This window comes from Crotalus tigris, unplaced genomic scaffold (assembly GCF_016545835.1).
Source record: "Crotalus tigris isolate CLP2741 ecotype Arizona unplaced genomic scaffold, ASM1654583v1 scf7180000017585.4430047, whole genome shotgun sequence".
Lineage (NCBI taxonomy): Eukaryota > Metazoa > Chordata > Lepidosauria > Squamata > Viperidae > Crotalus > Crotalus tigris.
In genome coordinates this window covers 3,991,990-4,015,958 of record NW_024096493.1, presented here as the reverse complement: position 1 = coordinate 4,015,958, position 23,969 = coordinate 3,991,990, and the positions used below count along the sequence as shown (strand labels likewise).

The following is a 23,969-nucleotide window of genomic DNA, read 5'->3' as shown; positions in this document are numbered from 1 at the left end:
TAAAGTCCTGCTGCTGTTATCATTCATAAAACAAAGTTCTATAAGATGTTTCTGTAGACGGAAAAAAAAATTGAAATGTTGGTTTGGGGATTCAGTGATTAGAATTATACAGGGCTATAAAAATAATGTAGACAAAAAATTGATTCCAAAATTAATACATGGGGGAAATTGTGTTCAAAAATTTGCTCTGGAAAAAAAAGGATATTAGGGATAGGTGTGCCCAAATATGAATGTGTTAAGAAAAGTTTTATATAATCTTAGTTAACATAAGGATGAACTAACACTAATGCATATTACAAAGATGACTAATCCATCCCTCTTAAGGCTGTAACTTTGGCACATTACTTGTAAGTTACAAGCAGACAGAAATTGCTTTTGCAAGATATATGTAAGATTTTTGTGTATACCTCTAAAATGTTATATGTAAAGTGACATGTTATATTGAAGAGAATGCTGCCGATCAGGTATTTGAAAGAATGATTAGAAGTTAAAAAAATCTCTGTTTTTATAGGAGATTTTAGAATGGCATTGCTTATTTAGCACTCCCTATACCTGAGAGCAAGAAAGGGTTTTAAACACAATGTTACAGAAAAACAGTATGTAAAAAAAAAGAAAAACAACAAGAAAATGCTTTTGGGTTATAATAATAATGATAAAATTGGAAGGGATCTTGGAGGTCATCTAGTCCAACCCACTGCTCAGGAAAGAAAACCTATACCATTTTGGACAAATGGCTGTCCAGTTTCTTCTTAAAAACTTCCAGTGTTGGAGCATTCACTGCTTCTGGAGGCAGGTTGTTCCACTGGTTAATTGTTCTAACTGTCAGGAAGTTTCTCCTTAGTTCTAGGTTGCTTCTCTCCTTGATTAGTTTCCATCCTTTGCTTCTTGTCCTGCCTTCAGGCGCTTTGGAGAATAGCTTGACTCCTCTTCTTTGTGGCAGCCACTGAGATATTGGAACACTGCTATCATGTCCCCCCTCATCCTTCTCTTTGTTAAACTAGACATACCCAATTCCAGCAACTGTTCCTCATATGTTTTAGCTTCCAGTCCCCTAATCATCTTTGTTGCTCTTCTCTGTACTCTTTCTAGAGTCTCAACATCTTTTTTACATCGTGGTGACCAAAACTGGATGCACTATTCCAAGTGTGGCCTTACCAAGGCATTGAAGAGTGGTATTAATACTTCACGTGATCTTGATTCTATCCCTCTGTTAATGCAGCCTAGCACTGTGTTGGCTTTTTTGGCAGCTGCAGCACACTGCTAGCTCATATTTAAATGATTGTCCACTAGGACTCCGAGATCCCTCTCACAGTTACTACTATTGAGCAAGGTACCCCCTATACTATACCTGTGCACTTGGTTTTTCTTGCCTAAATGTAGAACCTTACTTTTTTCACCACTGAATTTCATTTTATTATTCACCTAAGGTAAATCTTTTCATCTTGATCAGGGTCAAATGCTCATCAGATTGCCACGATTCATTACAACTGAGAAATAAGTTTGCCAGTTAAGTGTTATATTCTAGGCTAAAACAAAGAATTGTTTTTGATTGTTGTTGATTGGATATTTCCAATTTGTACTGAATTGCTTAGGCCAGGAGTAGGCAACCTTGGCTCTTTTATGACTCGTGGACTTCAACTGCCAGAATTCCTGAGCCAGCCACGAGTCATAAAACAGCCAAGGTTGCCTAACCCTGGCTTAGGATGACTGAGGCAAATTTTTGAGTAGACAAGTTTCAGGTTCCATCTTGTTTCCTCTTTTACTTTCAATTACATTCCTTGTTTGTCATTATTAGATTTTTTTTTACTTGTTATATCAATCAGGCATAAGCTGACATATGTAGGCTATGTGACAGAAAGAAGTAATAGTCTAGCTAGCAAACCTGTGAGTTGAAAACTTGAATTATTCTGCCGTTGCTTATATTAAATTTTCCAGCAAGTGTATAACCATAATAAATACATAACTCTTAATTATTACACTAATTATGCAGAAAGAAAATATATTTACTCAAAAAGGTAGGTTTTTTTTATAATTATTCACTGTTGCAGCTGGGATGTCTGAGAAGACTTTTATTACCGCACACAGTATGAGTTTGAGTGCATGATTTATAATATACAGCTGTTCATTCTTAATCAAGGTACATTATAATGGCCATCAGACAAGATTAAATGTTTTTATGGAACTGGAATATGGAGAATGCCAGAATGTGGCTGTAATCTCAGCCTTGCATATAAATTCATAATGATACTTAGAAGTGCAAAGTCTCAGTATCAGTTAGAGATAGTCCTCAACTTGCATCTATTTATTTAGCGACTGTTTGAAATTACTATAGCACTGAAAACTTACAGATGGTCCTCACACTTACAATGGTCTTAGCATCCTCACAGTTACATGATCAAAATTTGGGTATTTGGCAACTGGCAAATTTACGATGTTTGCAGCATCCTGGGCTCATGTGATTGACATTTGCAACCCTCCTAGACACTTCCAACAAGCAAAGTCAATAGGGAAATGGAATTTGCTTAATGACCATGTGATTCACTTAACTGCTTAAGTGAGTCTCTTAATAACCGTGACATAAAATTGGGCATGACTTACTTACAACTGCCTTGCTTAGCGACGGAAAATCTGTTCCCAGTTGTATTATAATTTGACAATTACCTGTACTGTTGGGTTTGAAGAAAGATGACATTCAAAAACCAAAGGCCAGGAGTCTTCAAACTTGGCAACTTTAAGACTTGTGGACTTCAACCCTGGCTGGCTGAGTAATTCTGGGAGTTGAAGTCCACAAGTCTTAAAGTTGCCAAGTTTCAAGACCCCTGATGTAGGCCATTGATTTAATCCTGTACTAACAGTGGGAATCCAAATTAAAAATTCACAACAGGAGTTGTCAAACCTCAGGGGACGGAAGTCCACCTTCTTTCTGGAATTTTTTTCTGATCTTTCTGTTAGAAAGTTTTTTCTATCAAGACCTTCCTTCATGTTAATAATAATAATAATAATAATAAAGTTGGAAGGGACCTTGGAGGTCATCTAGTCCAACCTCCTGCTCAGGCAGGAAACCCTATACCATTTCTGACAAATGACTGTCCAGTTTCTTCTTAAAAACTTCCAATGTTGGCGCATTCACCGCTTCTGGAGGCATGTTATTCCACTGGTTAATTGTTCTAACTGTCAGGAAGTTTCTCCTTAGTTCTAGCTTGCTTCTCTCTTTGGTTAGTTTCCACCCATTGCTTCTTGTCCTGCCTTCAGGTGCTTTGGAGAATAGCTTGACTCCCTCTTCTTTGTGGCAACCCCTAAGATATTGGAACACTGCTATCATGTCCCCCCTCATCCTTCTCTTCATTAAGCTAGACATACCCAATTCCAGCAACCGTTCCTTATATGTTTTAGCCTCCAGTCCCCTAATCATCTTTGTTGCTCTTCTCTGTACTCTTTCTAGAGTCTCAACGTCTTGACAATTAATTTAGACTGATAAACAACCAGCCTTGAACTGCCATGTGACATCCTTTTAAGTATTTAAAGAGTGCTTTCATCTCTTCTAATAGTCCTGATCATCTCACTTCATCAAACTTAATTTCTAGATGCCTTGATCATCAACCTTTTCTGAACCTATTCCAGTTTGTTTGACTCCTTCAGTGGGAGAAAATACTATCAGCTGTAAAGAACAGAAATCTATTTATGTTTCTTATCTTACTGCTAATAACAATTAGGTCATTCATTAGTGGGATCTTTATTTATTTATTTCTCAAAATAAAAATGTAGATTTTTTATTCTCCCAAAAGTAAACTAGTCAATATTGGTGTTCTGTCTTAAACTACATAGCTAAAATTTTTAATGTTTCCTTTGCTTATTTTTAAAAGGATAGTTTATTGCACTGGGCATTTCTTTTCTAAGAAAAACAGTTTATAAATAAAATATATGTTTCCCCCCAAAATAAACAATGCATTAAATAAACAAAATAATATTTGACTCAAATATGACAAAATATAATCCACGCATTAAGATAAGGTTTCATAAACAATTATGCAATGCTAGAAACAATGCTTTAAAGACAGGTGGGTAATTCTATGAAGGTGCTGTATGTTACTGGTATAGAAGTGATTTCCCCAGTGTATAAAGCCTGTAAATTAAAAAAAACCAGGTGAGAACTTTGTGCATTTCTCAGATATGTGTGCTTTTCATAATATGAATACCCAAACCAATAGATTCAAGGGTAGGAGAATTTGGTGACTTTTTCTCCTGTTTCTTAATACTATTTTTTGGGAAGGTAACCCCCACAGTTATATTTTATGGGTAGATATTCTGTTACCTGCCTGATGTTCTCTGATCACAATATGGTATTTGACTGAGTGATTCAGTTGATTACCTGATGAGATCAGACATGTACCTTTTTCCCAAAGTTATTTCATCTGATGATTTAAGGATCTATCACTGTCTTACTGCCCTTTCTCTAGTAAAAAGAAAAACCTTTTTTTTTTTTTTAGTTTCTTCACTGGTAGACCTCTTAGTGCTTTATTCTGATTACAAGCTACAATAGAACTTTGTTATTCTCTGGCAAACTATTTGGGAGTTTCACCTTTCAATGGCGAAGAAAAGAGAAGGAGTAGAAGACAATAGGGCAAATAACAATACTGATAATAGTACTGTTACTATTTTTGTTATATATTCTTTATTCTTTAAAAAGTGAATAAATATTTATTGCTATAAAAGCAGGACCTGATCATTATATTAAAACGTTTTAACTTTTATTCCCCCCTCCCTCAGGTGAATATGGTCATGTCACTTCTAGGAATGTTCTGTCCAACTTTATTTGATGTCATCAGCACCCTTGAAAATTATCATCCCCGAATAGCTTTACGATGGCAGCTGGGACGCATCTTCGCTCTTTTTCTGGGCAACTTGTACACCTTCATTATTGCTCTCATGGATGAAATCAACCTCAAGGCAAGTATTTTACTTTCTATATTTTCAGCTTTCCAGAAAGAGGTTCCGATCCGAAGTTTTGAATTTCAGAAGTTAGAAAGATATATTTATAAGCCCCAATTCGGCTATTTATTAATGTCACATTGAGACCCATGGAATGCTAGTTAAGGCTTACTGGCTTTAACTGCCATTCGCTCAGACTAAATTGATCTGGGACACAAATGTGACATCTTGGATTTTGAGTTGCTAAAGAGGAAATATTTCTTATTGTCGGAAGGGAATAGATTTGCCTTTAAATTAAAATATTTGTAGAAGAAGTTTAAACATACATTATACTGCTGGACAGCTGGTTTTAATCAAAGCAAAGCAAAAATAGCAATCTTCTGATGCCTTATCATGTGCTTTCTGGAACAGAACTGTGTTTGTGAAATGTTATTCTCAGTTACAGGCAATATATGCACGATTTCCTGGATGTAGGTGAGATGTAATTTTGCATTTCATTTCCCCTGAATTTCATTGCTTAGAGTTCTCATGTTTTGACCAAAAAATATATCTGTACTTGGCTTAACTCAAAACAGTGATCACATACTGGACTTGGCTTTCTTGTCAGAGCAGTGGCAATTTGATCGCAGGAGGAGGGGAACTCTCTCTATTTCCTGTCATGTTCAGATCACATCCTGGTGACTTGAGATTCTCTCATGTTACCCTCCTCTGCAGGGAGATAGGACCGATTTGATTGGTGACTGATGGACTCATAGGATATCTGAGGTTCTGCTGCATGGTCCTTGGACAGAGGCAGGACCTTATGACTTCCATTGGCCCACCACTCCCAGCATTCCCTATAGTTTATGGAGCAGTTGAGGGACCTGAAAAAGGTTAAGAGAGATCTAGAACCCTACTGGAGGAAGACAAGGGATGAATCAAGAATTAGAGCCACTATTAAGGCCTATTGTGGCATTTACAGCAGTGAAACATCAATATTTTTCTGCTCTTATTGCATCCACAAGGAATCTTCCAGTTTAGGGTTTCCTGGACCATCCATAGTTCAGAAAACTCCCTGCAGTTTTCTCGGCAAGGTTTTTCACAAATGGTTTGCCATTGCTTCCTTTCTAAAGCTGTGAGAATGTGACCGTCCCAAATTCACCCAGTTGGCTTCATGCCCAAGAAAAGACTAAAACTTACAGTCTCCTGCTTTCTAGTCTGATGCCTTAACCATCACGCCAAACTGTAGGGTTTCCTGCCTGAGCAGGGGGTTGGACTAGATGACCTTCAAGATGACCTCCCTTCCAACTTTACTACTATTAGTAATCAAGGAGAGAAGCAACCTAGAACTAAGGAGAAACTTTCTGACAGTTAGAACAATTAATTGGTGGAACAACCTGCCTCCAGAAGCGGTGAATGCTCCAACACTGGAGGTTTTTAAGAAGAGACAGGACAGCCATTTGTCTGAAATGGTATAGGGTTTCCTGCCTGAGCAGGGGGTTGGACTAGATGACCTCCAAGGTTCCTTCCAACTTTATTATTATTATTAACTGCTTCTCCTTTTCTTATTACCTTCTGGGAGGAGGCTCCATGGTATCTGAAGCAGAACCTCCAGATTCAGTCATAGTTTTGTTCCATACAGTATTAACCTTGTGAACTATAAAGCTTCCTCCTTCCATTATGTATTCAAGATGGGCAGTGATTAATATTTATATGTCACTTATATGTAAGGGTGCAGGTCTATACGTATGTTGTATATAGTATGTTTAAATGAGTGTTATTATGTGTACACTTTGAGAGCAAGCAACTAAATTTCATTTTTAATGTGTGCCATTCTGCCCGCAGTAAAAAATGACAATAAAGGTCATCTATCTATCTATCTATCTATCTATCTATCTATCTATCTATCTATCTATCTATCTACCTACCTACCTACCTACCTACCTACCTACCTACCTACCTACCTATCATTCTATGTTATAGTCAGGTTTTTTTCATACTGCCTCTGATTTATATTAATTAATAAGATATGTGATCCAGGGAAAAAAAGAGTCTTCTTTTTTTAGCTGGAAGAAGAGAAGATTGTAAAGCAGAACATGACAATCTGGCTAGCTAGTTTGTACAATGGAACCCTGCCAGAAAACATCACAACTCCTCCTGCTCAGGTCAACCCTGCAGATGTTCCCAGAGGCCCTTGTTGGGAAACCATGGTTGGTCAGGTAAAGCAGGTCTCATATTGAAATCATGTTTGTTTGCGTACCGTTAGTTGCTTCTGCTGTTGTTAAGTTCTTATCACAACTCCCCATAATGTTCCTATTGGAATTGCTTTAGGTAGAGCTCAACAGCAAGAGAAGGAAAATACAGTTAGGGAGCATATCAATGCTCCTAGGAAATCGTACTTTTCCTAGGAAAATTAATCTAAATGAATCCATATTTTGAGACTATAGAGTCACAAGGGAACTGCCTGAACTTTTCTGAGTGAATCTGCTTATTCCAAGCCATATAACAATTTTAGCATTATTTACTTATTTTGTATTTAGTTAATTCACTGATCTTGCCAGTGCTACCTGACTGTGTGTAAATTTTAGTGGAAACTCAGGAAATGAATTTGATAATAAATAAATAAATTGTAGACATGAACAACCAAACCCACATGTGTAAGATTCAAGCTGACTACTTTACTTAAATCAGGAGTGTCCAACCTTGGCAACATGGCTGACTAGGGAATTCTGGGAATTGAAGTTCACAAGTCTTAAAGTTGCCGAAGTTGGACATCCCTGACTTAAACAGAAAATGGGGGTGTGGTGGGGACACAAGCGAATCAGTCCAGTGATAAAAACAATCCACACATTTTTTTTCCTTGCAGGAATTTGTACGATTAACAGTCTCTGACACTGTGACAACCTACATCACAATTTTAATTGGGGATTTCCTAAAAGCTGTTTTTGTCAGGCTGTTCAATCATTGCTGGTGTTGGGACTTGGAATATGGCTTTGTAAGTACTGACACCTTGAGTTGATTTTATTTGTTTAATTTACATAGCCGTTCATCTCGCAAGCGACTTTGGGTGGCATAGAACTAATTTTGATGGGGTTGTGAAGGGCAAATCTTTCCAAAAGAGTCATTATGAGAACATTATGAGAAACGTTATTATACCTTACAGGCTGAAATAAGAGTTTTATATTGTACCATTGACTTAAAGTGCCAGATTCATTCCTATGCTCAGTGAATCCAGCTAAATTGCCTTCCTTTGGTGGAGAGGATGTGAGAAAGCAAAACATTGGTATTAATGTCAATTGAAATTTCCCTCCCACCCATCTTATATTTTTACTAGAAAAGTATTTAAGCTCAGATTGTATATGGAGACATAAATCTCCTCTGAATATTTTTATTTATTTATATGCCACCTTTATTACTTTACAAATAACTCAAGGTGACGAACATGTCAAACATACCTTCCTCCTCCTACTTTCCCCACAACAACAACCCACTGAGATGGGTTGCCCTGAGAGAGAGAGAGAGAGAGAGAGAGAGAGAGAGAGAGAGAGAGAGAGAGAGAGAGAGAGAGAGAGGGAGAGGGAGAGGGAGAGATGGAGAGGGAGGGAGGGAGAGAGGGAGGGAGAGACTGGCCCAACTAAGGCAGGACTAGAACTCTCAGTATCCTGGTTTCTAGCCTGGTGCCTTAACCACTAGACCAGGGGTAGGCAACCTTGGCTCTTTTATGACTTGTGGACTTCAACTCCCAGAAGGGAAAATGGTTGAAATTCAAGTGGTGGAATACATATTTATGTTAGGGTTATAAACTAATATAAGGGGAAAATACAGGATTTTAGCATAATTTTAGGTTCTGCCTATGATTCTCCTAAGGCAGTAGTGGTAAACCTATGGCATGCATGCCAGAGGCGGCACTCGGAGCCCTCTCTGTGGGCACACGTGCCGATGCTCCAGCTTCGCCTCCCCCCACAACCCCCTCCTCACCAGCAGCCCCCCTTGAGGAGAGTCGCCCCCGAGCGTGGCCCACATGGAGCAGCGCAGCCAAGGACATGGCAGCCAGGCAGCATAGACAAGACTCTGTCCTCATGCCCCATCCCGCACAGTTTATGCTGCGGAGCGCAGGCAGAGGGCATGGCCGCCATGGCACTGGTGGCCTGCCTGGGCGATCTGCAGTGGGCCCTGGAAGCGGTGAATGGCCCTGCGGGCAGGTGGGGTGTGGGTGGGGCAGGGGCGGGGCAGGGGTGGAGTGGGCATGGGGCCAGTTTTGGGGCCCTTGGTCTCTAAAAGGTTTGTCATCACTGTCCTAAGTGCTCCTAGCTCATTGAGTTACTAACAGACGGTGGTGAATTTCCATTTCTGGAAATCGAAATCTGTATTTCAGATGTTAGACACTCTATTTGTTTTACTCTTCTTTGCAATACCTAAAACTTTGCATAAAACTATCGCCACTTTTCCTTTTTAATGATGCCAAATGAGTCAGGGATGATCAGCTTAATTCCTTACTTGAGATGTAACATCCGTACATTTTGCTCAGTTTTTGGCAGTGCGTTTAAGGGATTAGCATATTCTTTTCTGATCTACCAGCATAAAACATTTGAGTTTAGGCAAAGATTTTGTGTTTAACATAGGCAGGTGTTTCTCAGCCTTGGTATATTTAAGATGCAAGGATGTCAACTCCCAAAATTCCCCAACTAGAATGCAGAATTCTGGAAGTTAAAATCCATGCATTTTAAACTTGCTAAGTTTGGGAAACAATGATATGTTTTTGTTTGGATTCTGTGTTTTGAAAAGTGGGTGACAAGCAGATATAGCAGGTGGAAGGATTCCCCCCCCTCCAACACTTTAAAAATCTCTATTTATTGATTTTTTTTATCCTACCTTTATTATTTTTATACATAACTTGAGGTGGAAAAATTTCTAATATCCCTTCCTTCTCCTATTTCCCCCACAAAAACAATGCTGTGGGGTGAGTTGAGGTAAGATGGATGACTGATATAAAGTTACCCAGCAACTTTTATGTCTAAGGTAGGACTAGAACTCACCATCTCCTGGTTTTTAGCCTTAGCCATTATTTCTTTCTATTTATTTTTTCTTCATCATGCAGCTATGAAAGATAAAGAACCCTCTTCTAGAAAATTGTGATAACTTTAGTCAGGTTTATTTACACATTTTTCCTATCTGTCAAAGCCCATTTTTAATAAAGCGTGAATTCTGCCCTCATTTCTGGACTGAACATAATAAGTCCTTCTTATGGACTGATCTTAAAGCAGGTTAAAAGAGTAGGGAGGCCTTTTCTAGTTTTTAGAGAAATTCAGGAAACACAATGCATTGAGGAGAGACACATCGGCCTTCAAAATTTTAGGCTGTTACATGGTAGATGTGGGGAGAATGTCCTCACCCTCCTATCCACCCTCCCATCATTGAATAATAAAGGTGTCCTTAAAGTATTATAAAGATGACAGCCACAACAGTGCTATTGAAACACTATCATGCACACAAAAACAATCTCCATTGCACTATTGTGGCTGCCATTTGCCTGTTGCCTCTCTTCTCAAATCCTTCAAGCAATCCTGGTCAATAATGTTTTGGAGTTGTACTATTTGATTGACTTGTTTGACAGCCTCTGTATAAGTTATAAATAATATAGAACCTTAAAGAAGTCTCTATGCTTAAATAGCTCTACTAACACAATGCAAAACTCAGCTTTAAAATGTCTACCTGCAGGTGGCAAACTATTGTTCAAAAATATGTGTTGGCACAAGGAAAGCCTATTGCGAAACAATTGCAGTGGAATAATTTTGCTTTTCACACCATCCTAAATGGTGTTATTGTGCAAATCTAAGAAAATGTTCTGTTCTTTTCCCTCAGCCTTCCTATTCAGAATTTGACATTAGTGGAAATGTGCTTGGTCTGATCTTCAATCAAGGCATGATCTGGTCAGTGCAACTTAGGAAATGCAAAAGGTCACCCCCCCCCCCCAAAAAAAGATTTTGTAGAGGCTACAACATGGGAACAGGGTTGTAACATGAGAGTGAATTGTTTGTTCGATCTCTAGATCCGGGCACGTAATCACAATTGTAATATGGCTTTGATTACACCTAAGTGTAATCAAGTGTCCTTGATTAGGTGGTTCCTTGATTATGAAGGAGTTTATATCAAGAACTAGCAGAACATCCCCCCCCTCACACACACACTTATAGGGCAAGCCACTAATATATATAAAAGAGAGAAAACTCCATTCTCTTCAGCACTGATGATGTGCTCTAGTTGGGTCATGAAACGTCTGCAAGTAAACCACCAAACTCAGAGAGCACAAGAACTCTACAATTCAATTCTGAGCTACAAATATGCTCTTCCATTGGCAGATCTCCTGTCCCTCTGATCCTTTTGAGTCTCCATTTCATGGTGTCAATTTTGACTTTTGTGTGACCTGAAATTCCCTGCTGGCTGCTATGAAATAACCTAGTATAAACTGGGCACAAGATCTGGTTCTTTCTCTGAAGTTAGAAAGATATGGGTTGGCATCCTTCAAACAAAAGCCATCCCATCTTCCCGGCAAGTAATTGAACACCACTGTTTTCATTCGTTAACCACTTGAAATGAGAAAACGGACCATTAATTTCTGTTCCAAAAATCTCACACAGAGGTCACAGCCTTCCTCTAGAAATGCACTTTCTTCCTTCTGTGATTTACTTTTCTGTGCCTTCCATTGTCTTATGAATGTGACTGGCAAAGCTACTGTTTGAAAACTAGAAGCAACATGTTCATGGCAATTATTAATAAATAGTTTATACTCAGTGCTGTTGCTGTGACATCTGTTTGTCCTTGAGGGTAAAACCTGAGGAACTCAGTAGATACAAGGATGTGATATAATTGCATGTGTTGTTTTCATTTTTCAAGATGCTTCCCAGACTTCAAAGTCCACTATATCAAGCCCCAAGGGAAGGAGCCCAATGACAACAGTTTTGAGCCCTGCTGGATGACAACAACTCTGATATTTCCCTAACTCTCCCAGATTGGCAGGGTCCTGCTGTGGTTACTCTACCCGTTCTTTGCTCTAGATCAGTGGTTCTCAACCTTTCTAATGCCGCGACCCCATAATACAGTTCCCCATGTTGTGGTGACCCCCAACCACTTATACATCACTGGGTGCCAAGGGCGTGGCCAAAGAAAAGGGGGAAAAATGGCAGACAGCCTTGTTTGGCGACCCCCATGAAATGGTCGTTCAACCCCAAATGGGGTCCCGACCCACAGGTGGAGAACCACTGCTCTAGATTTTATAGGATCATTTCACCATGCAATTCCCCCCCCCCTTTTGTTTCAGGATAATGGAAACGGGGATGAATAGAACAGGCCCTGGTTCTCTCTGAGCTTGGTTGGATTTTTTTGCAGACATTTCATTACCAAACCAGATAACAATATCAGTGCTAGAAGAAAGTGGGATTTGCTCTCTTATTATTTACTAGTGGCTTGCCCTGTCACTGTCAGTGGGAGTGTTCTTGGTTAGGTAGTTCTTTGATTATATCAAGAACCACCAGAACACCCTCCCACACACACTTAAAGGGAAAGCCACTAGTATATAACAAGCCCATTCTCTTCTAGCACTGATGATGTGCCCTAGTTGGGTCATGAAATGTCTGCAAGTAAACCACCAAACTCAGACAGCACCAAGGACTCTACAGTTCAATTCTGAGTTACAAATATGCTCTTCTATTGGCAGATCTCCTCTCCCTCTGTTCCATTTCACAGGGGGAAAAATTGGCTATAACACAACGTCTCTTTTGTCAAGACAGGCTTCACTAGAACAGGGGTTCTCAACCTTGGCAACTTTAAGACTTGTGGACTTCAACTCCCAGAATTCCTCAGCCAGCAAAGCTGGCTGAGGAATTCTAGGAATTGAAGTCCACAAGTCTTAAAGTTGCCAAGGTTGAGAACCCCTGCACTAGAATGTTAGCAGCTTGGGACAGATTCTGTTATTTCAGGGAGAACCTCAAAGGAAAGTGGGCCATCTCCTCTGAAAAATGTCACTCGCGAAGTTGCGTGGAGATTGGCAACAGACATAAGAAAGTAAACTGAGCTTGTATTTTCACCCCCGCTTTCCTTCCTGGCCAGTAGACTGGAGAGCTTTCACAGGTCTGAGTGGGGCAATTGATACTGGGGTGCAGTGCTTTTTTTCTAAAAAAAAAAAAAAAAGTGCCGGAACTCACACACGTCATACAACCTGTCTTGCCTACCCTACAAGGTTCCATTTTAAAAAGGTGCTGGAACTCTGTTCTGGGCGTTCTATGAGGGAAAAAAGCCCTGCTGGGGTGTATTGATTGGACGACACCTATTAATCCACAGGCCTTCTGGGTAATATGTTTTTTCATAAGGCTGATTTATTGTGGGCATGCTACATGCCAATGGTAAGCAGGTCTAAAACAAGCAGCAAACAGATTACGGTAGTCCTCGACATACGGCCACAATTGAGCCCAACATTTCCATTGTTAAGGAAGATAGTTGTTAAGTGATTTTTGCTTCATTTTACAACTTTTCTGGCTTCGGTTGTTAAGTGAATCACGGCGGTTGCTAAGTTAATGACACGGTGGGTAAGTGAAGCTGGTTTCTGTGTTGATTTTGTTTGTCAGGAGGCCGCAAAAGGAGATCACATAATCCTGGGGACACGGCAACTGTCATAAATACAAGGGTCCAAATTTTGATCACATGACCACAGAGATGCTGTAACGGTCCTATGTGTGAAACTCGGTCGTGAGTCACTTTTTGCAATGCAGTTGTAATGTTCGAACAGTCGCTAAATGAATGGCTGTAAGTCGAGGACTATCTGTAAATACAGTCACCTTTTTTCCTGATCCCTTCATTTTTCTGGCCACTCCTTTTATCACAGTCTGATATCCTCTTTTCTTTCTCCTCCTGCAGCCAGTTTTTTTTAGAGGGCTGAATTGCTCACTTCCAAAGGTCTTCCAAAACCGGCCTCTATGAAGTTAAACTAAGGGCAGGATGTGCCTTAGGACGCAGATTGCCTTCGCTTGCTTTAGCCTCCCTTAAACTCACAATATTCATATCCCCCGTAGAAGCTGGATGGTGAACTACTAAATTCTTTGAGCAATTGAACAATTATATGCTAATACCGTAATAGGTCATCCAGAATTAGAAATCCCATCAATCACTTCAAGACTAATTCGGCACAGACCTCCTTATATTGTAATGAACATCGATGCTGTTGTGAATCCATTGAGACAATTCACCTATGCTGTTCAAGTAATGCATTTAGAAAGAAGTAGTGGGGTATAGTATTGCCTCCTCTTTTAGTGCTCAACATATGGATTTAAGGGACCCCAATATTCTGACATCATGCTTCCGGTGAGATGATGACTACGTATTTGTGACAAGAAATTTTATATCTGTTTTCCAAAACTAGGCATGAACTATCAAAACAAGGTGATTATTTTCTTGAATTTTACTAAATGTCTAGCAAAAAATTACTCATACAGGCGAATATTTGTAGCTCAGGGTTGAAATGAGGGGTCCTTGGTGCTCTCAGAGCTTGGTTGTTTTCTTGCAGATGTTTCATTACTAAACTAAGTAACATCATCGGGGCCAAGGTCAGAGATCACCAAATTCAGAGAGCACCAAGGACCCCGTAAAAATTACTCTTATGCCAAAATCTAGTGTCTAGTGTCCTTTCTCACCCTCACCTCTTTTGGGGAGGAATGATATTTCAGCTTTGTTAGATCTCAGTCTGCTTTGCACAATTTTATATCCCACAGGAGAGAAAAGGAGTAAACACCACTTAGTTTAATCTAAAACATATGCCTGCTCAAGCAACATTGCTGGTTCTCTGTGTCAGCTGTCATAAATAAAAGTGGAATGTATTGCTCTTGTTGCACTTTTTTACTTTTCTCTGAGACCATAATCATTCTTAATTCCTAGGGAGCCATGGTGGTGCAATGGCTAGAATGCAGTACTTCAGGCTAACTCACTGCTCATTCCACTATAGGCCATTAAATGCACGTGACATAGGCTACTTGGGGGACAAGCCCAGCTAACTCAATATTTCAGGTTTAACTTGCTCCAAGTTCCTTCAATTATTATTGAGGATTGAAGGATGCAGTGATTAGAATACAGTATTGCAGGCTGACTCTGCCCACTGCCAGGAATTTGATCCTGATTGACTCAAGGTTGACTCAGCCTTCCATCCTTCCGAGATTGGTAAATTAGGACCTAGATTGTTGGGGGCAATGGGATGACTCTGTAAACTGCTTAGAGAGGACTGTAAAGCGCAATGAAGCAGTATATAAGTCTAAGAGCTATTGTTATTGCTAATTTCAGCCAAGTGTTACATAATAGTACTTAATGACACAGAAGAGGCTATTCTCAAAGGTTATTACCGGTGGTCCAGATGGCAACCACAGTCATGCATTGAAACCCTAGTTTTTTTAATCTTCTTCCCCCATGCAGACCTCTGGGCAGAAGCTAAGGTAGACCAGTCAGGGATGAAAGTGACCATAGCCAATGCATTTGTTTTCTTTGCCCAGTTTCTTTAACTCAGTGGTTCTCAACCTTTTTAATGCCGCGACCCCCAACCGGTCGTAAGTTGAGGACTACTCAACCGGTCGTAAGTCGAGGACTACTCAACTGGCGCAGCACCGTTTGCAGAACGGGACTTTTGGCGGGCTCAGCAGGGCAGAGACAATCTGGGCAATTCCCATTGGCTTTTGAAAGCCAATAGAATTAGACTCTATTCAAGAGAGTCTATTCTATTGGTTTTCAAAAGCCAATAGAATAAAAGGGAGTAGCACAGCTAAGGAAAAGGGGAAAAAAATGGCGGACTGTGTTGTTTGGCGACCCCCATGAAATGGTCGTTCGACCCCAAATGGGGCCCGACCCACAGGTTGAGAACCACTGCTTTAACTTATCTCTCTCCCCTCTTCTTCATCTTCCTCTCCTTTATTTTCCTCCCCTATTCTCTTTCTCCTGACTTAGTGGGTTACCAAGAGAAACAATTCCAAGATATTTTGAAATGAAGCTTTAAGAGGTCCTTGCCCCTTCTAAAAATGAACAACTCCTATTAATTTGTCCACCTTATTGACTGGTATGGAAATCTCCATTTGCTGAAATGGATAGTGGTCGGTGAAAGCAGTTTAAAAATGTTTTTTTTTTTAGCAAAAATCTAGCATGGCCAATTTTGTTAACACAGTTTTATTTATTTGCTTGAACATCCAGGTCATTTATTTCAATCAAAAATCTAGAATATCTAGGAAAATGATAAAAGGACTTCATCTTCTTCTATATTAGTCAACTGAACTTAGAATAAAAATATGATCTTACATGTGAGATAATAAGTATACAATGTATTAATCCATCACCTTATATGACAACACTGGAAATAGCTTCTGTGAAAAGCATCTCTGAACAAATAAAGTGATATAGATTGGTAAACTATGTTGAAGATTATTTTTTAAGCCACTTAATGGGTTCCTACTCTGTTGGCAAAGCCTTATGATAGAGTGTCAATCTTTTCTCTGTGATGATGATGTTCCATAGGGAGAGAGCCACCAGGGAGACGGCCTTCTTCTTGGTCCTGTTAGTTGTACCTTCTTAGGAGAGAAGACCTGTAGCATTCCCTGCCTCCCTGGTCTGGTGGGTCAGGCACTCACGATCCAGAAAAAAATCACACTTGTAAGCTTTGTAACCAAGTCAACAAGCAGAGAAAGGTTCAGGGGTCATAAAAGCTCAGTCGTGACCAGCATGTAATCCTTTGGTTGTCATTATTATTATTTCTAGGATGGGTTCTTTTTATGCACCATGTCTTCCTGCCATCAATGTTCTCCGCCTCCATACATCTATGTACCTTCAGTGTTGGGCTGTGATGTGCTGTAATGTTCCCCATGAAAGAGTCTTCAAAGCTTCAAGATCCAATAACTTCTACATGGCGATGCTTCTGTTCATTCTATTCCTCTCGACACTGCCCGTTGTCTATACCATCGTATCCATTCCACCATCATTTGATTGTGGTCCATTCAGGTCTATTACTTCAAGTATCCTTTTCTTTATTAAGTGATATGGGACTGATGAATAGATAACTAATAATATTGGGTAGATTCTTACAAGATGAATAGTTCACATCACATTATTTGAATCCAGGAGTAAAGTGGATTGAACCTTGTAACATACATGTCTGAACTACCATATCACCTTTCGTTTTCAATAGAAGAATTGTGGGTGCCTACATGGTCAGCAAAACATACCTTGATGCTTACCAGATATGCTTACAATATAAAATTCATTTCTTTTTTGGACAGGACACCTACAAGCCAACAAACAGACAAAAATCAGAGGTAGTAGAGAGCATCCAATAGTTAGGAGATTTTGTTAGATTTGCTTTCAGGGTGTTTGTGAGTATCTATGTCCATATTTCACAGTTTTTATGCCAGTGCATATATTTTTCTTAAAATTACTAGTCTAAAAAAGCTGAGGGTTTATGGTTGTTGATCACAAGGGCAACTGGGGTATTTCCAAACACATTTAAAAGAGCCTCAGTTACATGCTAGTTGTATTCAGTTTGCAGTATTTGTTAACTTGTTAGTGTAACCTTTTTTAAAATTCATAACAGTTTGTATAATTGGTTATAACAAGCTATAGAAAAAATCATTACAGGAAGGGAAAGATCTGTCAAGCTGAACCCAGAGGGTTTTTCTTATGTGACATTTTCAGTGTGATACATGATTATACAATACAGACTCGTAAGCTTTTTTTTTTCAGTTCCAGAAGACAGAAAAGATTTAGCTTGAGAAAACAGATTACAGTATATATGTTAGAATTGATAGAAGAAAAGAAGTCTTGCTTGTTGACATCATTGCTCAGTGTCAGAGAGGTAGAGGTCCCTGCCTTTCGGAACATGAAACTCTTCAAAGGGGCAGATTAGTTGTATTTAAGGATTTTGACAATGTTTGAGGGCTAAAATTGGTGAAGGAGATAGAAACGTGCAAGGTAGTCCTAGCTATGAGAATTTGTAATAATCTTTGATCTGTGGTATCACTGGTGATCTGCAGAAATGCTCCATACATTTTTCAGAGTCGTGTGTGTGAAAGTGTGCTTATGGGCACACACCTTTGAGTCAATTTTGATTCCTGACAACTGTCTGGACCAGCGGTAGGCAACCTTGGCTCTTTTATGACTCGTGGACTTCAACTCCCAGAATTCCTGAGCCAGCATGGCTCCACGAGTCATAAAAGAGCCATGGTTGCCTATCCTTGGTCTGGTCAAATCTCTAAAGGGCTTTTTAAAGCAAGATTTTGGAAGTGATTTGCCACTCCCTGTTTCCTAGGGCTGGGAGACTGTGACCAATAGATGGGAGATTCACAGAGAAAAATCCAAACTGAAAATACTATCAAGAGCATGTAGAGTTATATATCACTTCTTAGTGCTTTACAGCTCTTTCTAAGTGGTTTACAGAGCATATTGCCCCCAACAGTCTAGGTCCTCATTTTACTGATCTTGGAAGGATGGAAGGCTGAGTCAACCTTGAGCTCCATCAGGACAAAACTCCAAGCTGCCTGCAATACTGAATTCCAACCACTGCACTGTTCCACTTTTCACCAATAAGGAGCATTTTTTTTTTTTTGACCATGAGATAACGGAACAGCTTCCTTCCTGAAATTATAGGGTGTCCATAGCTGGAAGTTTTTCAAACAAAGTTACCCCTTTGAAGAAATTCCTATAAGAAGTAAGAAGTCTCCATGAAAGGATTCTTCCTTAACACACTCTGGAATCCAATAATCATGAGCCGAGGTGGCGCAGCAGTTAGAGTGCAGTACTGCAGGCCACTTTAGCTGACTGTGTTCAGCAGGTCAGCGGTTCAAATCTCACCGACTCAAGGTTGACTCAGCCTTCCATTCTTCCGGGGTAGGTAAAATGAGGACCCAGATTGTTGGGGGCAATGTAAATATACATTGCTTATTGGTGTATACCGCTTAGAGAGTGCTTGCACTTAAAGCGGTATATAAGTCTCATAAATAAATAAATAAATAAATAAACCATCCAGACTGATGCAATAATATTCTTGCTATTGTTAGAAATGCCGTTTCTTTTTATTTGGTATTAATTTGAAGTCAGTCTTCATCCGGTTTTTATTTACATCTCTGTGTATTTCTTTTTTATTATTATTGAAAATTTTTAAAATTTTTACAAGAAAAAAACAACCCTCCCCAGCCCACCCCAACCCTCCCACTCCCTCCCTCAACCTTCCCAGAGCTGAATATAGGCTTAATAAAAGTTTCTTGAATTCTTAAAAAAAGTATAAACCATAGATAAGTCTAAATATGTTACTTAAACAACTAATAGAATGATTAACAATAATATATATATATAAAAAACCATAAATATTAAAGAAAAGAAAAAAATACTTGAAAAGAAAAGGAATAAAGAGAAAGAAAGAAGAAAAGAAATATAAGAAAGTAAAGTAATAATAAAAAATATAAAGAAAAAGAAAAAATAATACAGTCTATAAAATATTAAAATTTATATATAAGTTATTGAAAAACTAAATAATATTTTTTTATATCCAACTTGTGTTGTATAAAATCTATCCATTTTTCCCATACCACAAAAAACTTCTCTTGCGATTGATCCTTTAAAAAAGCCGAAATCTTTGCCATTTCCGCCAGATAAGATACTTTAGAAAACCACTCTTGCAAAGTAGGCAAAGATTCCTTCTTCCAATATTGCCCTACTAACAACCTTGCGGTTTTTATTTACATCTCTGTGTATTTCTGTTACTAGTGGTAAAACCAGAATGTTTGAAGTTATTGGAGAAACTCTGGAGCATGACTTCCCTTCCTGGTTTCGGAAGGTTTTCAATCTGGTCTCCAACCCTGGTGTGATCCTACCTTTCATTCTTCTGATGGTGTACGTACAACATTCCCCATCGCAATGTTTATTCCATTTATTATATTGCTGTCCTCCCTTTCCCCCAAGAAGCTCCGTGAGCCTCCCTTTCCTATTTATCTGCACAACAGCCCTGTAAGGTGGGTAATTTTAGAGACAGAGAAAATCAGGAAGGATTTTAATCTCGGTGGGAACAATCTGTAGTTTGTGAACTCGTATATCCATTCCATTCCACACAGCCTGCTTTTTCCTCTCTTCCTTTTATAAGTCATTTATCTTTTGAACTTGAAGATGGTTGTTATACCGGTGTCATTGTCATCATCATTAACTGCCATAAAATATACGCTTTCCCCACTTTAGGTTGAGCATCTACTATCTCAATGCCACATCGAAAGGATATCAGGCTATGAATTTGGAGCTCAAGAAGAAATTGCAAAATGTAAGAAGGCTGAAGACACCGGGCTGATTTTCTTTTTGCTCGTTAATCAGCGATTCTATCGGATTTAACTATGAGATTTTTCTTTTTGTTCTTCTTTCCCAGCTGTCTGAAGAAAACAAAAGGAGAAACAAACTAAAAGGTCAGCAACCACAGGACAATGAAGAAGTCTCTGTTGAGACTCAGAACAATCCCAAGGGAGGCCAAGGTGAGGAATGCTTTGAAATCTCTTTTATTCCAAAGTCCTGCCCTTATTCTTAGTACTTTTTTTTAGAATGATTCCTTTCCTCTCATTGTTTTCCATACCTGATGAGGAAAAATCTTCCTTAGTCATCTTAACGAATCTTGTTCTGTACATGGATGTTCTTGGTGGCTGCATGTGATCCATGGATTATGGATTGTTTCCTTATCCTTGACATTGGGATATTGAGGTCCATTTGCCTTTGATTTGGCGAAAGAGTTAATTATTTTCTTGATTGCATTTTTTTCCTGATTTATTTAGGACATGGATACCCAAACTGTATGTCTCCCTGAATCTTGGCTTCTGGAGCCATGCCAAAAGTCACATCCAATTGATCCATTCCATTCCATTCTATTCACCTCTTTATGCCTCCCACCTCACTGACTCCAGGTAGCATATACATTTAATAAATAAGAAAAAATAAATATACAGTATATAGAAATATATATAAATATGTCAGAATGGAAATTTAAGTACACAGAATGTGGGTAATTGTGTTTAGCATATTTAATGATAATGATATTTACTTTTCATTCTGGCCTCACAGTCCCTATTATTTATCCCAGACATGACACTAAAAGGGCAAAACAGATTCTGCACCTGTGATTTAGGCTGAAGCTCATTCCTTTCTTACATTACACTGTTCTTGTATACAATATTCCAATATTCTTCATAAGCATATAAATGTCAGTGTAGGCATAAAATGGTATTTTATGATAATAACACTTTTTGTTATTTTGGAGGATATTTTTGTTTTGAAATGTGGCATATAATCCTTCATATAAGAAAGACAATATAAATCTAATAGATAAAGGAATAACTCCACATACCACCTTTATCCATTTCTACATTAAAAATACAGTAGCTAAAATTTCTAGTGCTTCCTTCTCAGCTAATGACATCTTGTCTTGACAGAGGTGCAGATAGAAACCTACATTTTTTATTTTGAATTGATTTTACTTCAGTTATTCATCTTTATATAATTGTATACATTTGCTTTTCCAAAGCTAAAATAGTTTTGCTCAAATTAAATGAACTTCCATTAAACAACCAAACCTCCTCCCTTAGTTCTGATTTTCAAAGTTCATTCAAAGGAAAGACTCAGTTGGGTTTCTGATCTAAAGATAGAAGAGCAAATTGAAACTTTCAATTGGTTTTATTACTGATTGCGTTCTGAGGATGCTAACCTCACCCTGAAACCCCTCCACATATAATCTCTGGTGCATTCTAGTCCTCATGAACTTATTCCACAAAGAACCACAAGAGGATTTAGGAAGGGCTTTGGTTAGGAATTCACATTTGTGCACTGGGTTTTAAAAATTAACAATTCTCTTCCCAAAACCATTTCAGATAAAAACAAAGGAGAGAAGGAGTCGAAGAAGAAGTCACCTCAACAGCAGGAAGAAAGATCTGCTGTAGCCAATGGAAACCTTCCCCCTCCCTGCAAAGGACGAGGGGGTGGCCCTGCACCCGCTCCCCAAATAGCAGTGACACGAGCACCAGCACCTCGAGGCAAAAGCATAAATGGACATCCTGGAAATTCACCTGGTAGAGCTTTTCAGCCAAGGATGCCAGGACCACATCTAAATTACCAATAAGAAAAACTTCCCAGCAATATGTTTCCATATTTGTAATGCTGCAATTAAAAATGAGTAATTATCTAATAATAACCAGCAGGAAGAACCAGTAGGAATATTCAAGGTGGCTCCGCTAAGATTGCTAAATGAACCATCACAGAATGTATCAGAAGAGATCTGCTGGATCAAGCCAGGGAGAGATCTAGTCTAGCTTTTTGAGTCATGGTCTGAATGCATTTGGGGAGCTCACAAGCCTGATCTGGAAGGTGATAATTTCTGTTTATTGCTGCTTCTCAGCAACAGTATTTAAACAATTGTTTTTCAAATTTGACAATTTTAAGATGTGTAGACTTCCACTCCCAGAAGTCCCCACCTAGGATGGGGACCAAATACCTATTGTGAACATGATTCTTCAATTGGACTGGGGTCTCCCTAGATTGGGCTTCCATGGATCTTTAAGCTCCAACATGGGAAACATTATGTACACCACTATATCTATGCCATATATAGTTTTATCCAGTTCTATCGTGTGTCCCTTTCCCCTCTTCATTCCATGCAAGGAACCCAAATGAGTTCATAGGAAAACCGTATATTCATTTTGTTGTTCCCTTTTTGCTCATTTTCTAGATCTATGATTTGTCTGTTTGTATGCAGTGCACAGAAGGGAAACTCCCAAGTGTTGCCTCCCCAGATTTGTGTAAGGGCAATAGTCTATGAATAGGCCTATTTTCAGTTCTCTTTCTAATGATCTCCTGGATGGGATTTGCCACTGGTAGAGAAGTTCCCTGTTGGGTTGATATTTTTATTTCAAGAATTCATCATGTCTGCAAGATCCCTTTCCCACTCAGTCACTGCCAGTTTGGATTCCACTATGACCATTTTTTAAATGACTGTTCAAAATTATGATGGCATTGACTTATCACCAGTTCTTGCACTTATGACTATTGCAGTATACCCCTATAATCTGGTTGTTTGATAACTGGCATGTTTTTATGATAGTTGCAGTATCCTGGGCCATGTAATTGCTATTTGTGACCTTCCTAGCTGGCTTTTGACAAGCAAAGTCAATAGGGAAAGCTGGATTTGCTTTAACAACTGCAAGATTCATTTAACTGTTTCACTTACCAACTATGAGAAAATCAGGGGGAATTCACTTTACGGCCACCTTGCTTAACAACACAAATTCTGGTCTCAATTGCGGTTGTAATGGAGGACTACCTACATTGGTAAGGTCACCGTGCTTGCAACCCTGTGGATCAATTTATAAAACACTTGTCTGTATTTGCCATTTTGAAGTCTGGTCACACAGTTTAGAGTGATTCTTTCAGCATTCTTTATAACCCATTTTGATTTTATAGCCCCAAACAGCTTGGTCTCCAGAAACTTGATCTCTTCACTGCCCACCCCAATGCTAGCTCATGTATCTTAAAATATCCAAGTTGTGTAGTGTTGGTGGTTCCACTGGAAGACTGATGAAGAGGAATCAGATAACGATATGTATCTTTTCCTATTAGTGCACGGGGCATAGAACTCTCCATAGGTTTATATTATCAAGTAATGATTCAGTGTATAGTGCAGAATTAAGCAAGCATTCATTTCAGTCACTAAAGGGTTATACTTGGGCCATATTTTGTTTCTGCCCTGCACCTATGCAGAATAGGGTGATCTTTTCCATCTTTGTTTCAATTAACCTTGAGAAGCAGATAGTTCTCGACTTTGTCTCATCACCACTTGGTACAAACAGACTTCTTACCCTTCATGGTCTCATTCTTATCAGAAATCTTCAGCCTTAAACCTTGATCATCTCATTCTAGAAGGAGGGCAAAGCATTCCAAGACAAGATAGCTTGTCCTCTCCTCTTTTGTAAACTTCAGTGAGATGAGACCATTGCAAAGCTGGTATGCTTAATTATGGATCAGAACCTATG

General features: G+C 39.0%; 1 protein-coding gene across 1 annotated transcript in view; it reads left to right on the top strand.

The window, feature by feature from the left end:
* Positions 1-20,405, top strand: part of TMC1 (transmembrane channel like 1) — a 41,052-nt gene extending 20,647 nt beyond the window's left edge. Inside the window, exons 10-16 of the mRNA XM_039360960.1 lie at positions 4,768-4,947; positions 6,975-7,127; positions 7,775-7,903; positions 10,771-10,838; positions 16,687-16,926; positions 19,684-19,809; positions 20,149-20,405. Of these exons, the coding sequence (XP_039216894.1) occupies positions 4,768-4,947; positions 6,975-7,127; positions 7,775-7,903; positions 10,771-10,838; positions 16,687-16,926; positions 19,684-19,809; positions 20,149-20,254 (1,002 nt within the window). The 3' untranslated portion in view covers positions 20,255-20,405. The remainder of the gene's footprint in view (positions 1-4,767; positions 4,948-6,974; positions 7,128-7,774; positions 7,904-10,770; positions 10,839-16,686; positions 16,927-19,683; positions 19,810-20,148) is intronic.
* The last annotated feature ends 3,564 nt before the right edge of the window (positions 20,406-23,969 follow it).